The sequence below is a fragment of the Ochotona curzoniae genome, unplaced genomic scaffold, assembly GCF_017591425.1.
Source record: "Ochotona curzoniae isolate NIBS_2020 unplaced genomic scaffold, NIBS_Ocur_1.0 contig_2861, whole genome shotgun sequence".
Taxonomy (NCBI): Eukaryota; Metazoa; Chordata; class Mammalia; order Lagomorpha; family Ochotonidae; genus Ochotona; species Ochotona curzoniae.
The window spans coordinates 4,629,085-4,651,254 of record NW_024465620.1 but is presented as its reverse complement, the minus strand read 5'-3'; the positions used below and the strand labels follow the sequence as shown (position 1 = coordinate 4,651,254).

Genomic DNA, 22,170 nt, shown 5'->3' with positions numbered 1-22,170 from the left:
CCCGGAGGGGACTGGGGGCCACAAGGGTTTGTCCCCGCCCCTGTCTTTGTTCCAAAGGTGGCGCGCAGCCCCCCAAATCCGGGCCCCGCCCCCTTAGCAGAGGCGGCCGAGGCGCACACCGTCCCTGTCGGACCACGCCCCCCCAGCCCGCCCCTTCCATCCACCAATCCCCAGGGCCAGAGCCAGGGAGGATCACTTCCTCCCCTGGAAACTCAGGTTGATGCCTATCAGTAAACGCAATGCACTGTGAATGTGCTATGCTAAGATGTGGATGTCTTGCCGAACGCTTTCAACCGCCTCACCTATTGCTAAAATCCAAAGTCATTCAGGATAGAAGGCGCGTGACCCTTACCTCCCTTGGTCCTTGCGCAGACACTAGGAAATATAGGACCAGAAAGTCGAAGTAAGTAGATGGTAGCTGAGTGACTCTCCTAGGGGTCACACCGGAAACACCTACAGAACAGTTCACTTAGAAAATGCAAAGGCCTGAAGCCAAGGAGGTGGTGCAGCCAGCAAATCTGCCCTGTGGCACCAGCATCTTATCTGGACAGCAATTTGCATCCCCACCTCCCCCTGCACTGCTCCACTTTCCCATCCAGCTCCCTGCTTATTGCCTGGGAAAGCAGACAGGGATGACCCAGGTTGTTGGGACCTTGAGAGACATGGAGGAAGCTCCTGGCTCCTGGTTTCAAATTGGCTCAGCTCTGGCTGTCGTGGTAATCCCTGCATGTGCAAGATGAGGACTTTAGCCATTGGGTTACCGTGACAGGCCCTATTTTTAAATACTTTTAAAGATTTTTTTTTTATTTAAAAGGATTCCATCTTCTGGTTCACTCCCGAAATTGCCACATGCTGGGAAGAAGCTGCAGGTTCCTGGTTCCAGATAGGCTCAGCTCTGGCCATTGCAGCCACTTGGGGAGAAAACCAGCGAATGGAAGATACTTCTGTCCCTCTCCCTATAAATTTGCCTTTCTAATAAAAATAAATAAATCTTTAGAAAAATTTAAAATACAAATTTTATGCAATGGCATATCAAACTGAGTGACCGAGACTATTACAGGGATTGGTAGGTGGGCAGGGATTAGGGTGAGGGGCCGCAAGAGATTGGTGGGTGCAGTTCTCAGGTACTATGCCATGAGGTTACATCTCACTGGTGAATGACCAGAATGGCACAAATTTCAGGAGCTGTGGGAAAGGGGAAAGCTGGACATAATGACTAAGGTCTTTGTGGAGGTATTTGAGTCACTCCTCACACTCCCTGCAGTATTAGCATGCCATGGGCTGCCTAGCTGTTCCACTTAGGATCCAGCTCCCTGCCAATGTGCCTAGAAAAGCAAGAGGATGACCCAAGTACGTGAGAGACCTGGAAGAACTTTCAAGCTCTTACATTCACACTGCCCCAGCTCCGACTATTTTGGAAATTTTCAATGTGTGTGTCTTTATTCTTTCTTTTTTTTTTAAGATTTGTTTATTTTTGGGTCCTGTGCGATAACCGTGGTGGTTTAAGTCCTCCCCTCTAACACGCAGGGATCCCATGTGGGGGTCTGGTTTTAATCCCGGCAGCCCTGCTTCCCATCCAGCTCCCTGCTTGTAGCCTGGGAAAGCAGTGAAAGACAGCTCAAAGCCTTGCAACCCTGCACCCATGTGGGTGACCTGGAAGAAGCTCCTGGATCCTGGCTTCAGATTGGCTCAGCTCCAGCCATTGCAGCTGCTTAGGGAGTGAATCATCAGACGGAATATCTTCCTCTCTGTCTCTCCTCCTCTCTGTCTATCTGACTTTCTAATAAAAATAAATAAATCTCTTTAAAAAAGATTTACTTATTTTTACTGAAGGCTTTGGGTCATCCTCAACTACTTTCCCAGGCCACAAGCAGGGAGCTGGATGGGAAAGAGGGAACCCGGAATTAGAATGGCACCCATATGGGATCCTGGCACATTCAAGTTCAGGACTTTAGCCACTAGGCCACCGTGCCAGGCCCCATGTGCTTGTGTGTGTGTTTTAAAGATTTATTTATTTTTATTACAAAGTCTGATATACAGAGAGTAGGAAAGACAAAAAGGAAGATCTTCCATCTGATGATTCACTCCCCAAGTGAGTGCAACGGCTGGTGCTGCGCCAATCAGGAGCCAGGAACCTCCTCTGGGCCTTCCACGCAGGTGCAGGGTCCCAAGGCTTTGGGCCATCCTCAACTGCCTTCCCAGGCCACAAGTTGGAACATTGTTGGGAAGTGGAGCTGCCGGGATTAGAACCAGCACCCATATGGGATCCCAGCATGTGCAAGGTGAGGACTTTAGCCGCAAGGCCCTAAAGTTTTGTTTTTTGTTTTTTTAATTTGGAAGTCAGCTATACAGAGAGGAGGAGAGACAGAAAGATCTTCTGTCCATTGATTCACTCCCCAAGTTGCTGCAATGACTTCAGCTGTGCCAATCTGAAGCCAGGAGCCCGCAGCCTCTTCCCAGGTCTCCCACGCAGGTGCAGGGTTCCAAGGATTCACAGGTGCAGGGTTCCATCCTCAGCTGATTTCCCAGGCCACAAGCAGGGAGCTGGATGGGGAACGGGGCCTCCAAGATTAGAACTGGCATGCATGTGGGATCCCAGAGTATGCAAGGTAAGAACTTTTGCCACTAGGCTACCATGCCAAGCCCATGTGTGTGTGTTTTTAAAGATTTATTTGTTTTATTAGAAAGGTAGATTACAGGGCCCGGCGCGGTGGCGCAAGTAGTTAAGGTCCTCGCCTGGCACTCCCGGGATCCCATATGGGCACCGGTTCTAATCCCAGCAGCCCCGCTTCCCTTCCAGCTCCCTGCTTGTGCCCAAGGAAAGCAGTCGAGGACGGCCCAAAGCTTTGGGACCCTGCACCCGTGTGGGAGACCCGGAGGAGGCTCCTGGCTTCGGATCGGCATAGCATCGACCGTTGCGCTCACTTGGGGAGTGAATCATCGGATGGAAGATCTTCCTCTCTGTCTCTCCTCTCTGTATATCTGCCTTTCCAATGAAAAAATAATAAAAATAAATTTAAAAAAAAAAAAAAGAAAGGTAGATTACAGAGAGAAGGAGGGACAGAGAATGATCTTCTGTCCACTGGTTCACTATCAGATTGTGCACAACAGCCAAAGCTAAGTCAACCCAAAGCCAGGAGCCAGGATCCTCCTGCAGGCCTCCCATGTGAATGCAGGGTCCCAAGGCTTCAGGCCACCTTCTACTGCTTTCCCTGGCGACAGGCAGGAAGCTGGTTGGGAAGTGGAGCAGCCAGAACACAAATCCGTCCCCATATGGGATCCTGGCACTTGCAAGGTGAAGATTTAGCCACAAAGCTAGTGTACTGGGCCCCACTGTGGCCACTTTAGGAGTGAGCCAACAGATGGAATATGTGTTTTTCCTTTTCACTCTCTCTGTCCTTCAGTTGAAAATAAAGAAATCTTTAAAAAAAATAAATAAATAAGGTTAGGACATTAGCTGCTAGGCCACAGCTCTGGACCCCCCTTCTGTTTCCATTTTAACTACAGAAACTCATGAGATTAGGAGATCCTAGTTGTGCTCATTGCAGCTTTCAAATGGGTAGGCAATAAGCAAAGTAACGCCAATCTTGACCTGACCACTTTTATAGGCCACAGGATAAAATCTGAATTCTATCACTTTTCAAATTCTCACAGAGAGCAGGCTTTGTGGCACATCAAGTTAAGTGACCACAGGGAATGCTGCATCCCATACCAAACTTCAGTCTCCATCTAGCTTCCTCTTTAGCACCTGAGAAGGCAGTGAGTGACAACTCCAGTCCAGGAGCCCCTGACACCCACTGGGAGACCCAGATGAGTTCCTGCCCCCTGCCTTTGGTTACTTCCCCCCATCATTGTGGCCTTTTGGGAAGTGAACCAGTAGTTGGGAGTGTTCTGTCTCTATGCCATATTCTCTCTCTCTCTCTCTCTCTCTCTTTCTTTCTTTGATTCATTTATTTTTATTGGAAAAGCAGATATACAGAAAGGAGAGACAGAGAGGAAGATCTTCCATCCAATGATTCACTCCCCAAATGAGCGCAATGGCTGGAGCTGAGCCAATTCGAAGCCAGGAGTCAGGAGCTTCTTCCAGGTCTCCCACGCAGGTGCAGGGTCTCAAGGTTTTGGGCCGTCCTCCACTGCTTTCCTTGGGCACAAGCAGGCAGCTGGATGGGAAGTGGTGCTGCCGGGATTAGAACCAGTGCCCATATGGGATCCCGGCACATTCAAGGCAAGAACTTTACCTGCCACGCTATCGCACAGGGCCCATACTCACTTTCTTTGTGCTTTCTGTTTTACAAATAAAATATTTAAAAAGAACAATGACTGTCATTGAGACGCAATTGATCCATGCTATCCATGATTCTTTAAAGGTTCCTTCCCCCCAAAAAAATGATTTAAAAAAAAAGAGCCCTAGCAAAATACTCCCATCTGTCACCATATGATGCTACTTTTAAGCCAATCCCTGAGAACTTGGCATCCATCTCCTTCAAAAGGGAACTATATTCCAAGGGAACACATGGCCACATATCTTGTTCACAGAGAGTACCCACTGATAATTAGATGCTACAATTTGAAAAACATCACTCCTCACCCTGCAGTGAAATCCTTACAGAGGCGAGGATTATCTGTTATGTGCGCTGAGGTTTGCAGAAGGTATGGTGTCAGTGTGTCTGTCACTGAAATCCCACAAGACATGCAAGGGTTTCCATCCAACATATTCCTCCAGCCAATAATGCTTGGCCTCAAGAACAAGGATTTAGACATGATTTTCCATGCAAGGGAGCTAGCCATGGCTATGGGAAAGAGTAAAAGCCCCACAAAGCAACCAATGTACCCACCCATGAGGGGGAAATGTCCTGCCACAACCAGGGTCTTACTGTCACCCATCAGTCCTTATAGAGGGTTGTAAGTCTCCTTAGCCAGATTCCAGATAAAAGAATGTGGAAATTAGGACTGGAGCAGAAATGGATACAAACAGTGGAAGAATTTATTACTTTAAAAAATATAATTTTATTGGGCCTGGCACAATAGCATAGTGTCTAAAGTCCTTACCTTGAACGCGCTGGGATCCCATATGGTTGCTGATTCTAACTACGGCAGCCCCGCTTCCCATCCAGCTCCCTGCTTGTGGCCTGGGAAAGCAGTGGAGGATGGCCCAAAGGCTTGGGATCCTGCACCCTGCAGCCCCGTGCAAGACCCAGAAAAGCTCCTGGCTCCTGGCTTTGGATCAGCGCAGCACCGGCCATTGTGCTCACTTGGGGAGTGAATCATCGGACAGAGGATCTTCCTCTCTGTCTCTCCTCCTCTCTGTATATCTGACTTTGTAATAAAAATAAATAAATCTTTAAAAAAAAAAAAAGTTAATCTGAGTGAAAGGCCCAGTGCAATGGCTCAATTTGCTAATCCTCTACTTCCCCCAAACACCAGATCCCATATGGGTGCTGGTTTATATCCTGACTGCCCCACTTCCCATCCAGCATGGGAGACCTGGAAGATGCTCCTGGCTTCTGCTTTCAGATTGGCTCAGCTCTGGCTGTTGCAGCCACTTGGGGAGTGAACCAGCAGATAGAAGATCTTTCCCTTGGTCTTTCCAATAAAAATAAATAAATCTTTAAGAAAAATTGATCTCAGACAGAGTTCCCATCTGCTGGTCCACAGCTGATGAACCGACATCTATATCAGGATGTGATCCTGCCGGATCTGTTGCTGATCCAGAATCCAGCTTCCTGCTAATGAGTCTAGGAAGGGAGCAGAAAATAGTACAACTACTTGGGCTCCTGCACCCACATGGGAAACCCGGAAGGAACCCTGCTCTCCTTGTTCCTGGCTTAGACCTTGTCTGAGCCCTGGCTGTTTTAACTACTTGGGAAATGAGTTAATGGGTGTTAGATCTTTTCTGTTTCTCTCCCTATGGTTTTCAATAAACAAATCTTTTTTCAGTTTTTTTTATCTTTAAAAAGCTATAGTTAGCATTATGGTGTGGTAGATAAAGCTTCCTTCTGAAATGCAGAAATCCCATGTGGGTGCTGGTGGCTGTCACGGCCGCTCCACTGCCTGTCCAGCTCCCTCTCCTGGTAACACACCCGAGAAAGCAGTGAGACTGCCCAGGTACTCGGGTCACTGCACCGATGTATCCCTGACACCTATGCCTGGTTGGGTCTGACGTAGGTAGCCCTGCTGTGGCCATTCGGGGAGTCAGTAGGCAAATGGAAGATTTCTCTGTGAATCCTTCTTGCTGTGATTTTTAAAAAAATATGTAATTTCTGTTATAAATAGGAAGAGTCCATTGTCCATTACTTTTTTAAAAAAAGATTTTTTTTTTTATTGGAAAGGCGGATATACAGAGAGGAGGAGAGGCAGAGAGGAAGATCTTCCGTCTGATGACTCACTCCCCAAGTGAGCGCAATGACTAGTGCTGCGCTGATCCGAAGCCAGGAACCAGGAACCTCTTCCGGGCCCCCACGCAGGTGCAGGGTCCCAAAGCTTTGGGCCATCCTCGACTGCTTTCTCACCACAAGCAGGGAGCTGGATGTGAAGTGGAGCTGCCAGGATTAGAACCAGCGCCCATATGGGATCCTGGCGTGTTCAAGGTGAGGACTTTAGCTTCTAGGCCATGCAGCCGGGCCCCAGAGCCCATTACTTTTTAAAAAAGATTTATTTATTTTTATTGCAAAGTCAGATATATAGAGGAAGAGAGACAGAGAAGAAGATCTTCTGTCTGAAAATTCACTTCCCAAGTGACCACAACAGCTGAAGCTGTGCTGATCCAAAGCCAGGAGCCCCAATCCTCTTCTGGGTCTCCCACAAAGATACAGGGTTCCAAGGCTTTGGGACGTCCTCCACTGCTTTCCCAGGCCACAAGCAAGGAGATGGACAGGAAGCAAGGCTGCCAGGATTAGAAATGGTGTCTATATGGGAACCTGGTGTGTTAAAGGCGAGAACTTTAGCTGCTAGGCCACTGTGCCAGGCCCCCATTACTTTTTAAAATATATACAATTTATTTTAATTGGAAAGTCAGACTTTAGCCACTAAGGCTACCACACTAAGCCCAACAGATGAAATTCTTTTAAATGGTCTATTTTATTTTAATTTTTTTTAAGATTTATTTATTTTATTGGAAAGTCAGATATACAGAGAGGAGGAGAGACAGAGAGGATTCACTCCCCAAGTGGCCGCAACTGATCCAAAGCCAGGAGCCAGGATCTTCTTCCAGGCCACCCAGGTGGATGCAGTCACCTGGCTCTGGGCCATCCTCTACCCTAAGCGGGGAGCTGGGTGGGAAGTAGAGCAACTGGGACTTGAACTGGCACCCATATTTAATCCTGGCTCTTTCAAGGTAACAATTTAGCCACTGAGTCATCATGCCATCCCCTCCTTCTTTCTTTGTTTTAAATATGCATTTATTTTTATTGGAAAGGCAGAATTACACCGGAAAGAGGAAGATCTTCCATCTGCTGGTTCACAATGGCTGGAACTGAGCCAACCTGAGGCTAGGAGCTTTGTGCTGGTCTGCATTGGGGTACAGGGGCCCAAGATCTTGGGCCATCCTACTGCTTCCCCAAACCACAGACATGGAGTTGGACTGGAAGTGAAGCAGCCAGGATATGGACCAGCATCCATAAAGGATCTTGGCAGTTGAAAGGGGGAGGATCAACCAATTGAGACATCAAGCTGGGCCCCTCTCTGTAACTCTGTAAATTTTTTTTTGATATTAATTTATTTTGATTGTGAAGACAGGTCAGATTCATGGAGAGGAGAGACAGGGATAGAGATACCCCAAGTGCAGGTTCACTCACCAGTCTTGCAAGGTGAGAATCAGCCAATTAAGCCAGCACACCAGACCTCTCTCGGTTAGTCTTAAAAAAAAAAAAACAAAAAACTGGGCCTGGCGCTGTGACCTAGCGGCTAAAGTCCTCACCTTGAATGTGCCGGAATCCCACACAGACGCTGGTTCTAATCCCGGATCCCCGCTTCCCATCCACCTCCCTGCTTGTGGCCTGGGAAAGCAGTGGAAGACAGACCAAAGCCTTGGGACCCTGCACTCGCGTAGGAGACCTGGAGGAAGTTCCAGGCTCCTGGCTTTGGATCAGCACACCACCAGCTATCGCGGCCACCTGGGGAGTGAATCATTGGACAGAATATTTTTTTCCGTCTCTCCATATATCTGAGTTTGCAATAAAAAAAAAAAATTGGGCCCGGCGCAATAGCATAGTGGTTAAAGTCCTCACCTTGCATGCACCAAGAATTCCATATGGTCGCCTGTTCTAATTCCGGCAGCCCTGCTTCCTATCCTCCTCCCTGCCTGTGGCCTGGGAAAGCAGTCGAGGACGGCCCAAAGCTTTGGGAACCTGCACCCGTGTGGGAGATCCGGGAAAAAGTTCTGGCTCCTAGCTTTGGATCGGCATAGCATCAGCAGTTGCGCTCACTTGGGGAGGGAAACATCAAACAGAAGATCTTTCTGTCTCTCCATCTTTCTGATAAAAATAAATGAATCTTTAATAAATAAATAAATCTTAAAAAAAAAAAAAAGAAAAAATCTGTGAACAGTGTGATAGCCATTGGCTAAAGTCCTTATCCTGAACACTGGGATCCTATATGGGCACCGTTTTTTTTTTTTTTTAATTTATTTTATTTTCATTGTAAAGTCAGATATACAGAGAGGAGTAGAGACGGGGAGGAAAATCTTCTGTTCGATGATTCACTCCCCAAGTGAGCACAACGGCCGGTGCTGCGCTGATCCGAAGCCGGGAACCAGGAACTTCTCCTGGGTCTCCCACACGGGTGCAGGGTCCCAAAGCTCTGGACTGTCCTCGACTGCTTTCCCAGGCCACAAGCAGGGAGCTGGATGGCAAGTGGGGCTGCCAGGATTAGAACCGGTGCCCATATGGGATCCTGGTGCATTCAAGGCAAGGACTTTAGTCGCTGGGCCACTGCGCCGTGCCCTGGGCACCCGTTCTAATCCTGACAGAGACCCTTTCCAGCGCCTTGCCTGTGGCCTGGGAAAGCAGTGGAAAATGGCCCAAAGCCTTAGGATCTGTACCCATGTAGGAGGCTCATATTGTTTCAGGATTTTTGACTCCGAGTATGGCAGCAACCTCAAATTTTGTCTCGCAGGAAAGAAGAATTTTCGTGCAGACACAGTTTAGTTTTAACGCAAGATTTATTAGAAAAGCTGAGAAGAGAAGACTACCGTCCTAGTGACGGGAGGGGGTTTTGAGATAGAAAGGACCCTTACCTCCTGCCATAGTGGCAGGAGAAAAAGTAAAAAAGAACCCTAGTGCTCTGCCATGTGGCAGGAAGACAAGAAGCAAAACTCGTATCAATGGTGGGGAATGCACCTTTTAAAGGTTTCCCTCAAAGATGTTTCTCCATAAACAAAGAAAATTCCTGGTTTCCATGGTACCTGGCCTTGGGACACAAGGTCACAGAGGTGCCGGACATGGGACATTCCAGGCCTTAGGCAGATGTGTATTACTTCTTCCTGCTCTCCTTTCAATGATAAAGAGATTGGCCTGAGGCCCTCCCACAATGGCCAGAGGTGATGGCCGATACTTCAGGTGGGGAATTGATATGCTAATAGCACCCCTGTCCCCTGGAAGAGAATCCAAGACATGGTGGGGAAATTCTCTTTTACTCGGAGACCCAGAATACCCTACCCACTCTAACTCCTCTCTCAATATGAAGCTCCTGGCTTCAGATATGCGCAGTTCCAGCCACTGTGGTCACTTGGGGAGTGAACCAGCAGATGCAAGATCTTTGATTCTGCATCTCCTCTCTGTAAATCTGCCTTCCAATAACAATAAATAAATAATTTTAAAAGATCTATTTATTTTTATTACAAAGTCAGATATACAGAGAGGAGGAGAGACAGAGAGGAAGAGCTTCCATCCGATGATTCACTCCCCAAGTGAGCACAATGGCCGGCGCTGTGCTGATCCAAAGCCAGGAGGCAGGAACGTCTTTCAGGTCACCCACACGGGTGCAGGATCTCAAAGCATTGGGCCATCCTCGACTGCTTTCCCAGGCCACAAGCAGGGAACTGGATGGGAAGTGGAGTTGGCAGGATTAGAACTGGCGCCCACATGGGATCCCGGAGCGCTCAAGGCGAGAACTTTAGCTGCTAGGCCATGCCGCCGGCCCAAAAATAAATAAATCTTAAATTTTTTTCTTTAAGTTATTTGGCAGTAATCATTAAATAATTCATGTAAAATGAGGAAATCTTGAGGGACTTGGTTTCTGGAAGTCGGAAAGGCTGCACGTGAAAGAGTATGAATGAAGGTTGGGTTCAGGTTCACTTTCCATTTTCCTTGTTGTGGATTCCCAAAACAGCAGCAGATACAGGAGGAAGAAGTTAGGCCCTTCCCAAAGTGCTTCCTCAGGCCCATCCAGCAAGTGTCTTTCACATGTTAAAGTTCATTAAATCGTTTTCTTTCTTGCAAATACTCCTCACTCCACCGGCTTTTGTTGAGGACCCTTAATGTCTTTTTAAGTAATCCTTAGAGGTATTTTGCCTAGACCCACCCAATGCTTCTACCACTAGAGGCTTCTTGTAGGCCTGGGTAGGTCCCCTAGCATTCTCTAGAAACCAAAACCTCACAGGCCTTTTTGGAATGTAAAACAAGTCTTGTGACTGCCCTTTTCCCACTTTCTGTGGCTCTTCTTCTTTATATATATATATATTTATTTATGTATGTATTTTTATTTGGAGAGAAGGAAATAGAGATCTGTTCTCTGCTGAGTCACAGTGCCCAGAGCTAGGTGATTGAAGCCAGGAACCAGGAACTTCCTCCAGGTCTCCCACACTGACGGTTCCAAGGACTTAGGCCACCCTCTACTGCTTTGCCAGGCCATAAACAAGGAGCTGGATGGAAATGAGACACAAACTGGCACACATGTCAATCCCAGGACTTGCAGGTAGAGCCTGTTGAGCCACCATGATCACTCCATCTCTGTCACTTTTTTTAAAAAAACAATTTATTGGGCCCGGCGCGGTGGCACAAGTAGTTAAAGGTCCTCGCCTTGCACGCCCAAGATCCCATATGGGCGCTGGTTCTAATCCCGGCAGCCCCGCTTCCCTTCCAGCTCCCTGCCTGTGGCCCGGGAAAGTAGTCGAGGACAGCCCAAAGCCTTGGGACCCTGCACGCGCGTGGGAGACCCGGAAGAGGCTCCTGGCTTCGGATTGGCATAGTATCAGCCGTTGTGCTCACTTAGGGAGTGAATCTTCAGACGGAAGATCTTCCTCTCTGTCTCTCCTCTCTGTATATCCGCCTTTCCAATAAAATAATAATAATAAAACAATTTATTGTATTAAAAACAGATTTATTTATTTAATTTATGGAGATAGAAGGATATATGGAGATATCTTCCATCTGCTCGTTCACTCTCCAAATTGCTCCAACGGCTAGAGTTGAGCTGCTCTGAAGACAGGTACCAGGAGCCTTTTACTGGTCTCCCACATGCGTAAGGGTTCCAAGAACTTGGGCAATCCTCCACTGCTTTCCCAGTGTTGCACAGAATGTGACACGGAAGATGACAGCAACCCAGATTCTTGTCCCACACCAAAGAATTTTTATGCAAAAAATTTCAATGTAGAAGGTGAGATTTATATAAGACAGAGAAGGGGAGGACATAGAAAGACAGTGTAAGTTATTCCAGTATCCCACCCTGGACCCTGAGCCATTCCTTCTTCCTCTCAGCTCACGAAATTCGCGCCAGTCTAGCCATTCACCAATCAGATGTAACCTGGCATTCCACCTGAAAATCCCATCCCCAATCTTCCAGCCCCTTCCCAACCCCGCCCACTCACCAATCATCCCCAGGCATTCACCTGCAGGCACCAATCCCCTGGGGCCTGCCCTCAATCCCTCCCAATCCCCGCCCCTCACACCTGGCAGACAAAAAGGCCCCCAGGTGGGGTTCTCTTTTTTCTTCTCTGCAATTTTGCTCCCTCCTTCTTCTGGCCTCCTTTCCCCCCCTTCCCCCTTTCCTGCCCACTGGAATAAACCTCCTAAGCTACCTCGTCGTTAACTCATTGCGTCTGGTGTTTTCAGCTCACGGTAAAGAATCAGGTTGTGGGAATTAGCTGTGCGTAGAATATCGTAATATTGTATGAGCTAGAACTAGAACTCTAACCCTTTTTAAATAAATAACAGTTCACCTGCCATAGTTACATAAGGGGGCTCCGGGGGAGGAAACCCCCCCCTTTTTTTAAGATTTATGTATTGGGGGTCCAGCACGATGGCTTAGTGGCTAAATGCTTGCCTTGCATACGCCAGTGTCCCATGTGGGTGCCAGTTCATTTTCCCAGTTGCTCCACCTCATCTAACTCCCTGCTTGTGGCCTGGGAAAGCGGTCAAGAATGGCCCAAAGCCTTGGGAACCTGCACTTATGTGGGAGATTCAGAAGAGGTAGTCAGGAACCTGGCGGCGTGGCCTAGCGGCTAAAGTTCTTGCCTTGAGCCCGCAGGGATCCCATATGGGCACCGGTTCTAATCCCAGCAGCTCCACTTCACATCCAGCTCCCTGCTTGTGGCCTGGGAAAACAATTGAGGACGGACCAGAAGAGCTCCTGTCTCCTTGCTTGGGATTGGTGCAGAACCGGCTGTTGTGGTCACTTGGGGAGTGAATTATCAGGTCTTCAATAAATCTTTAAACAAAATAGGGTTTTTTTTTTATTTAAAGATTTATTTTTATTATTTTTTCATTGGAAAGGCAGATATACAGAGAGGAGAGACAGAGAGGAAGATCTTCCGTCTGAAGATTCACTCCCCAAGTGAGCGCAACAGGCCGATACTATGCCAATCCGAAGCCAGGAGCCTCTTCCGGGTCTCCCACACGGGTGCAGGTTCCCAAAGCCTTGGGCTGTCCTCAACTGCTTTCCCAGGCCACAGGCAGGGAGCTGGAAGGGAAGCGGGGCTGCCGGGATTAGAACCAGCGCCCATATGGGATCTTGGGCGTGCAAGGCGAGGACCTTTAACCACTTGCGCCACCGCGCCGGGCCCCCCAAAATAGGGTTTAATAAGTCTATAAACAAAATAGAAGAATTGCTTGTAGAAGTTATTTGGAGGGTCTCAGGACGGGGCGTCTCATGCCTGGATCCCGGACGGCCGCCATGGGCACATGGTGAGCCGTTCTCCCCGGGCAGCCAGTGCACCATTGGTGCCAGGCTCCGCCTGCTGGCCGCCCGGCCCAGGAGCTCTGGGGATTTGGTTCTTTGAGTTGCTGCTTAATTAGCTCCAGGTTGAACCCATTGTGCTTCTTGGACCTGAAACAGGCAGTAACTCTTCCTTAGCAAAACTTGTAATCACTAATAATGCTGAGCACCAAATACCAGTCATGCAGAAGCTATGGCTTGGGGCTTGTCCTGCACAAGTAGCTCCAACAGCTGGCCAAAGTGTCAACTGGTAATGGAACAGAGTAGATTAGGCACGACTGAGCAAACCTTAGCCCACAAGTAAAACTAGAAATCAGGAGGGAGCAGAGGTCATGCCGAGCTAGGCTCTTGTACCTGCTGGTCTGTGGGAGCCTGGGACGCTAAGCCACAGTGTCTAAGGCAGAGTTCGGGACAGGGGAGGGGCTGTGCCAAGCTGAGTCAGAGCATCCATTGGCAGGCATGTGATCTATGGCTGGGAACAGACCCGGCTGGGGAGCAAAGGGGACAACCCTAGCTGGGCTGAGGTTCCCACCAAGAGGCGCGTGGCCTGGAAGGGGGCTGCGTTCTGATCTGGAAACAGTTGTAGTCTCCCTTGGCACAAGTGTGGACTGGGATTGAATGCACCGAACTGGGCCGGACCCCGACTCCCCCTGGTGTTCTGGAGGACCAGGGCAGATGTGGGATGGACTAGGCAGGGTCTCAAACCCCTACTGAGCCATGTGTGAGCCATACGTGGGTATGGGCAAACCATGTCTGGGCTGGAACATCCAACAGCAAGAACCAGATTGGGTTGAAGGCCAGTCAGGAAAAGCCACAGTTCCTGCTATGACAGGAGGTGGACTGAGTAGGGTTGGCTCATGGACCCACTGGTAAGCGTGAAACCTGGCATTGGGAGAGGTTCTGATGGAGGAGCCTGGGCAACTCCTCTGGCAGGGCACAGACCCAGCAGGTAAACGCAAGAAACATGATAGGAAACAGCCCAGAAAAAGCCATGGAAAACTACCCACTGGCATACAATTGGCAGACGGGGGGGCAAGACCAGGCTGAATCTGTCCACGTCATCCACTGGCAAATCCAAGCACCAGTGTGGGTCGACCCAGGTTCGGTCGCAACAAAGACTAGTGCACAATACGGAATGCCGAGGTGAGGTTGCCTGTACCGGAAGGGACCGCAGCGCCCAACCAGCCTGAGAACAAGAAAGGAAGTGGGCAGGGCTGGCAGGGGAATAAGGGAGGGTTCCTTTGCTGGACAGCTACTTCCACAGGAGAGCATGGGCTGGGATGGGGGCAGACCAGACTAGGCAGAGCTACCACACCTGTGCGCCTCATGTGGACTAGATCAGGGAAAGGCCAGGCTGGGCGGATTATTCCTACTGGTGCAAACAAAATTAAAGTGGGCGAGGTTTGTTTGGGCAGCATCAACTGGAATCTGGGAGTGGGAGAGGCCTGGGAGGGAAATAGTGGGCTCATCCCTCTTGGGTTACCACTTCCATGGGAGGACATAAAACTAAGACAGCGGCTGGGGTGGAATGGGATGTGGGACAGACTGGATTACTGCTACACTTACTGGCAAACCAGGGTAGGGGGTGGGCCTGGTTGGGGTTATTGTGGGTCGCTCCAACCTAGGCTACAGCTCCTGCTGGTTTATGTGAGGGCCAAGTATGTGCTGGGCAGAACCAGGCTGGACTGCAACACCCATTGGTTCCAGTGGAAGTCGGGAGTGAAAACAGAACCAACCCAGGAATTGCAACCACCAGCTGATTGGAGCGATGGACGGTGCCAGGCCCTGTACTTGTTAGCACATACAAGAAGTTTCTTTGGAGATCTTCCTAATCTAAATGCTGGACTCAGAACCCTAACGAAGAAAAGAGAGAAGACAGAACAGGTCAACCAACCATCTCAGCTATGATGGACTATGTCAATCAGTGGATTTTTCAAAGATCTCATAGTGCTTGGAGTGGCGAGATTGACAGTGATTCATAACTGTGGCAATATCAAGACCACTTGAGCAAGAACCTCAGAGCATGCCCTATATCCGGGACCTGGGGAGGGTGGGAAATTGGGTGGGCTTCTCCCTTAAATACCCCCCTTTGAATATGAAGCTAACAATATGGAAAACATACTAGTATTATCCACTTTCCTGTAGCCCTTGAACCTTCTTACCCTAATTAACTATGTAAAGAATGTCAAAATAAAATTTATTAATAAGAAAAAAAAAGAAGTTATTTGGAGCACAGATATGTATTTCAATGCATGTCTCCTCAAGGGGGAAAAAATCACCATTGCTTATACAATTTTTTATACAGATTTAAAAAAAAAACATTTATTTATTTTTATTGGAAAGGCAGATATACAGAGAGGAGGAGAGACAGAGAGGAAGATCTTCTGTCCAATGATTCACTCCCCAAGTGAGTGCAACGGCCAGAGCTGACTCAGTCTGAAGCCAGGAGCCAGGAGCTTCCTCCAGGTCTCCCACGCGGGCGCAGGATCCCAAAACACTGGGCCATCCTCGACTGCTTTCCCAGGCCACAAGCAGGGAGCTGGATGGGAAGCAGTGCTGCTGGGATTAGAACCAGCTCCGTTATGGGTTCCCAGCAGATTCCAGGCAAGAAATTAAGCTGCTAGACCACTGCACTGGGCCCTATTTGTTCATTTTAATTTGACAGAGTTCCAGGGAGATCTTCCATCTGCTGATTCACTCCCCAAATGGCTGCTTTGGACAGAGCTGACCTGGTCCAAGCTGGTAGTCAGCAGCTTATTCTAGGTCTCCCAGGCGGGTGCAGGGTCCCAAGGCTTTGGGTTATCCTCTGCTGTTTTCCCAGGCCACAAGCAGGGAGCTGGATGGGAAGTGGAGCAGCTGGGACTCAAACTAGCATCTATATGGGATGTTATTACTGCAGTCATTGGTTTATATGCCATGGTGTCAGCTCCTAGCTTCGTTTATTTTAAATGCAGAAAGTGAGGGCCCAGCGCGATAGCGTAATGGTTTTTAGGTCCTCACCTTGAATTTCCTTGATCCCATATAGATACCGGTTTTAATCCCAGCAGCTCCACTTCTCCAAGTTGCTGCAACAGATAAGGCTGGATTCAGTCTGAGCATTCGCTGGAAACAGTCCAGGTCTCCTGAGTTGCTGGCCGAGCATCACCTACCATCTTGGTTTGGCATTTGGCAGGTGTTTTCCCCTCCCTGACCTGCAAACATCACAAGCACAGCCCAACCTGGGAACAGGCACCTGGCCTGCTGGACTTCATACCTGGGAAAGCCACAAGACCGTTAGGGTTAGAGTGGGCCTGGACAGTCCTCAGCACAGCCCTTCTCACAGCCTGTCCTCTCAGGAGGCGGCGCAGCACACCCAGCACGGCCTTTTCATTCATTTGCCCACACCTCTCTGGGGCAGGTGGGTGCTGTGGTCCCAGAGTTGGGCTGCGACCCAGGCCCACTGGCGTCAGGTGGGGGACAGAGCGAGGGCCCTCTCCCTCATTCCCGCTTCCATCTCGCTTCCTGCGGGGTGACTAAAGGCCTTGGTGCTCGCGCCTGGGAGGGCTTGGGCCTGACAGGACAGGGGTCAGTGCCTCCTGAGCTCCCACTCATGTTGGGGAAGAATGCCGGCTCCCCGAGCGGCAGTGGGGGATGCACCGGGCGCCCGGCTTCCTGCTCTCGGGTCAGGCGCACTGACTGGCGGCTAAGGCCCGGTCCCCGCCTGGTCACCTGGACACCACGGCCTAGGCGAACCCCAGTGACAGTCGGAAGCGCACCTCGGCAGCAGCGACCCATCTCCATAGAAACGCCGGAAGCGTGCTTTGCCGGAACGCTCCCCCGGCGCCGCAGCGGCCGAGGCTTGGGTTCCGCAGGCGTAGCCGCCCGGAAGCGTGGTCTCGGTGCTGGAGAGCGGGAGGCAGTCGCGGCGGGGTCTGTGCCCAAGGAAGAGCCGGAGGTGGGGTCTGGCGCGCATCCCCTGCTGCAGGGCCGCGGGGAAGGCCTGGCGTGCCTGGGGCGCCCCGGCTAGTCTTGGAGCTCATGTGGAGAACGCGAGAGGGCGCTACAGCATCAGGGCGCCGTGCGGGCCAGGGTACTGAGGCGGGAGCCCTAGGTTGGAGCAGGGGGCAGACTGGGGGCTGTGGGCTCGGGTTCGGGACCGATCGGTGGCGCGGAGGACGGGGCTGGGTGTTTGGAGCAAAGTGCATGGCGTGGGCGACATCGTGGCGGCAGGTATTCGGTGCCAGGCCTGGGAGGGCAGGCCTGGGTGCCTTTGTTCTGAGATGTCCACGAAGGCCCTGTTGTCTCCGGACTCTGGAACGGGGGTCCTGCAGGGAGCAGGGCAGGCCAGGGGCAGAAAAGGTAGGGCCCCAGCCCCGGAGTGTCTGCCCGCCGTCAGTGGCCCGGATCGGAGTCCCTGCGGAAGCACCTGCGAAGCTCGAGCCTTAGGAGGAATTCCCGGCCGCCGAGGGCTCTGAGCCGAGGCTGGGCCTCTGACGGCCGCGCAAGGCTCCCTCTGGCTGCGGCGGGCCAATAGGGCCGGCAGCCGCCCGGGTAGTGCAGGTGTGTGGATTGGGACGGATCTGGCGAGAGCATATGGAAGGTGCCGCAAGAATTGAATCTGACACCCCATGAGTCCCGAGGGTGCAGCGCTAGGATTAAGGGGGGCACTTCACTGGAGCCGAGGGGACTGGTGGGCAGAGGACATGTCTCAGGGTACGTCTTGGGTCCCGATGCTCCTCCTTTAGACTTTGGGTATGGGCGTTCTGGAGGATGATCCCAGTATTTCCTGCATGCCCTTTATTTATTTAAAGGCAGAGAGGGGGGAGAGAGCACACTTTACAGCTGCAGGGTCACTCCTCAAGTGATAAACAACAGCCTGGGCCAAGTAGAAGCTGGGAACTGCAGACCCCATTCCAGCCTCCTCTGCGGGTGGCAGGGACCCAAGGCCTGGAGTTGTCTGCTGACTCCCCATAAGCGGAGCAGACTCAACCTCAGGCGCTTAGATACATGGTATGTGTGCGGCGAGGGGGAGAGCTCACCTCCCCTACTCCTAAGTCCCAGCCAGCACTGGTCACTGGTCCCACAGGTAAAGCACCACAGTTTCTCAAATTCCCAGAGTACTGGGGGTGGGGCTCCCCTCTTTCTGGTGCAGTGCTGGGATTATGTGGTCACAGGTTTGTAAGAGGCGCGGGGATTGTCCAACCTTGCTCATCTTGTGGCCTGCTGGTGCTCCACTCTGACCCATTTGTCATACACCCTCGGGAGCGTCCCTGTGTGCCCTCTTCTCTGTGCCATACCCACCCCTGAGTCCCATAGGTCCTATGGAGATGGCTAGTACCACCAGGGCTGCAGGAGGCACCTTCCTGCCTGCTCTTCTGGGCATGCTCGAGTCATGTATGGCCAGTCTTGGGACACCTTCTGGGCTGATGCATGCCAAGCTAATGCCAGACCTTCTACCTCAGCCCTTTGTTAATGAGGCACCTCCCAAATAGCTCTGCCCAGGGGGCAGATGTGCCTACGGACACCAGTTAATGTTGAGAGATGTGGTGGAAAGATCTCTGCCACCAGAACTCAGGGGTGGCAGGAGTCACAGCTGGCCAGTGGATATGGGGACCAGTGTTTCTGCAGTGGGTCGTGCTCAGGGTGAGGTGGGGCCACCAGTTACACATGAGGGTCTCTGGGGTCACTTGGAGTTGGGGACAGGGTGGGCCAGTCCAGATGGGGCAGGGTGCACTGTGGGGTGATGAACAGGTGTGAGTAGGGACAGACCCGCAATATTCCCGCCCTCTTCCAGGGGTTTTTATGGGGGCTGACCCCTGCTTGTCCCCACCCACTCATCCCACACAGATGGCAGCGGCAGAGGCAGTGCACCACATCCACCTCCAGAACTTCTCACGCTCCTTGCTGGAAACCCTCAATGGGCAAAGGCTGGGTGGGCACTTCTGCGATGTGACTGTGCGCATCCGCGAGGCTTCCCTGCGTGCACATCGCTGCGTGCTGGCTGCTGGCTCGCCCTTCTTCCAGGACAAGCTGCTGCTTGGCCACTCGGAGATCCGCGTGCCGCCCGTGGTGCCCGCACAGACAGTGCGTCAGCTCGTCGAGTTCCTCTACAGTGGCTCCCTGGTGGTGGCGCAGGGAGAAGCGCTGCAAGTGCTCACTGCTGCGTCTGTGCTCCGCATCCAGACCGTCATTGACGAGTGCACGCAGATTATCGCACGCACACGTGCACCAGGCACTCCCGCGCCTGCGCCCCTGCCTGCGCCTGTGCCTCCACCGCTGGCTCCAGCCCAGCTGCGCCACCGTCTACGCCATCTATTGGCCGCCCGTCCTGCAGGGCACCCGGGCATGGTGCACAGCCGTAAGCAGCGCCAGCCTGCGCGCCTGCAGCTGCCTGCGCCTCCAGCGCCAGCCAAGCTGGAGGTACCTGACATTGACCCCACGCTGACCCTGCCCCCGGTCCCCGAGGATAGAGGTGATGACGATGACGAAGAGACCGATGATGAGAGCGAAGGCGAGGACGGCGAAGGCAGTGGTCCTGGAGAGGGCCAGGCACCACCTTCCTTTCCCGACTGTGCTGCGGGCTTCCTCACCACCACTGCAGACGCAGCGCGGGAGGAACCCCCTGTGCCCACCGGCCTCACTGACTACAGCAGTGCTGGTAGGGACTTCCTTAGAGGGGCTGTAGTGACTGAGGACGTGTTTCCGGAGAGCTATGTATCCGCTTGGCATGAAGAGGACAGTACCACTACCGAGAGCTGCCCAGTGGAGGCCCCTGTTCCACCCGACTGCGTCCTGGCTGGATCCCATACTCCCAGCGTGAAGACCCCAGGGCCACCTGTTCCTCTCTTCCCCTTTCACCTGGGTGCCCCTGGGCCACCTGCACCAGCCCCTCCCACACCACCAGGGCCAGCGCCGGGGCCTCCCCCTACCTTCTACCCCACGCTCCAGCCAGACGCTGCCCCCAACGTTCAGCTGGGGGAGGCTTCAGCTCAGCCTGCCGCTCCAACCACCGCGCCTTCGGTCACACCTGTTCGAGCCGCTGGTGGTGAGCCGCCAGCCTATGAGTGTAGCCATTGCCGTAAAACCTTCAGCTCCAGGAAGAACTACACTAAGCACATGTTCATCCACTCAGGTGAGCCAGGGCTGCAGGCTGCAGGTGGGAAGGTGGGGTGGGGTTAAGGAGGCAATTTCCATTGGCCCACAGGCTTCCAAGCCCATTGGTCTTTGGAGAGCCAAAGCTAAGGAAGGGTTGGGGACTGGTGGAAAGACACTGGCAGAGTTGTGCTCCTGTGCAGTAACCCTAGAGAGCCTGGAGGTCAGATTCTCCAAGTGTCAGGGCATGTGGGCAGAGAAACCCCGAGTGGGGTCCTCGCTTGGGGAGGGGGTGCTCTTGAGACTGGGTTAGGGAGTAGAAACCCTGCCAAGAACCTTTGGAAAGCTGATGACAGGGTCTTGACAGAAGGGATGTTACTGGGATGGGGAGAAGTGCTTTGGAAGTCAGTGGGCCTGATGAGGGGCTTCAGGCCTCTGAGAGGTTGAGGGGAGACCCATATGGGCAGCTAGGATAAGCACCGAGGTTCCAGACAGGTGTAGCCCAGTGCTGGGAGGGTCCCTGTGAGGTTGGGTGGGGAGGGGGTGCCTGTCTGCGGCCCTCAGCGAGACGGCATGGGTGTTAGGGGAGGGTGTGCATGTGTGCATATTGCACATGGTGTGTGTGCATTCCTAAGGGGCAGGGGATTCCAAAACGAGGAGGGAGGTTCCCTGACAGGTGGGAATTCCCAGGATGGTGGCTGGTCCTGGAGAGAATGGAGGCCCCTATCAGATAAAGCCCTCAGGCCCCCAAGCTGTGTGGACTAACATTGGCATGGGCTGGTCCTATCATCTGCAGGGGAGAAGCCGCACCAGTGTGCCGTGTGCTGGCGATCCTTCTCTCTTCGTGACTACTTGCTCAAGCATATGGTCACACACACCGGAGTGCGTGCCTTCCAGTGCGCGGTCTGTGCCAAGCGTTTCACACAGAAGAGTTCCCTCAACGTGCACATGCGCACGCACCGGCCGGAGCGCGCACCCTGCCCAGCCTGTGGCAAGGTCTTCTCCCACCGCACGCTGCTGGAGCGCCACCTGGCCACACACCCTGCACCCTGATTGGGGCTTGGAAACTGGCCACTCCAATCTGGGAATCCACCGCACCCCTTCGTGGTGGACTATACCTACTGCATGACAGCTGTCTGTCCATTGGAGCCTGGCAGCTCCAGCAGCCTCAGCTTGACTCTGTTCCTTCCATCATACCAGGCCCTTCTCGGAGCATAGACTCCTCCTTCCAACCCCTTTCCCTACACCTGACCTCGGGTGAGTCCAGCCCCCCTGTGCCTCTCCTCTTGGATACTAGGAGGAGGGGCATTCGGCCTCCTCAGAACTGGATACCCTGATCCCTGCAGCTGGCTCTGGACTTGTATTTCTGGTAATGGTTTGTGTCTGCTGTGTTCCCTGGTGGGGTGGGGTGTGGAATGCTCCCCTGCCCCCATGTCTGGCTGGTGATGTCCTGAGCAACTGTTTCTCTTGGGGTGTTTCAGAAGGCTTGAATGTGCACCGATCATGCCATGGGACTGGCACTAGGATTTCCCTCACTGTAATAAACAAGGTGAGCTGTGAGGCATACCTGTGTGACATTGAGCTCAGTCTGAGCTATGGTTACTGGCACTCAAGATACCCATCCCTGGGCAGTACCACTGCCACCACACCCACCTCCCGGGTATTTCTTAAAGCATGTAGGACTCAGTTCTGGGTACTGTGGTAGCCCGGGTATGTGACCACACTCAGTTCTCCTGTAGCATTTGATCCTGTGGGTGGGAGGGACACAGGACAGCTCTTTTGAAGTGGGTCATGAGAGAGACCCTAAACCCAGTCACCAAGTATATTTTAGGCCCCTACCCAAGATGTCCCTCAGCATGCAGATGCAAAACTTTGGCTCTGGCATTCCAAGAGCCATGGTGGCACTTTACTTGTGGAAGCTGCCTTGGCCTCTGGTGGCCAAGTTCCAGT

General features: G+C 52.0%; 1 protein-coding gene across 1 annotated transcript; it reads left to right on the top strand.

Annotated features, from left to right (window-relative positions):
- Positions 1-17,361: 17,361 nt before the first annotated feature.
- On the top strand, positions 17,362-21,963 carry ZBTB45 (zinc finger and BTB domain containing 45). Its single transcript, XM_040978176.1, has 2 exons — positions 17,362-20,260; positions 21,017-21,963. The coding sequence occupies exons 1-2, from the start codon at positions 18,931-18,933 to the stop codon at positions 21,271-21,273; spliced, it is 1,587 nt and encodes a 528-aa protein (XP_040834110.1). The 5' UTR covers positions 17,362-18,930; the 3' UTR covers positions 21,274-21,963.
- Positions 21,964-22,170: the final 207 nt, after the last annotated feature.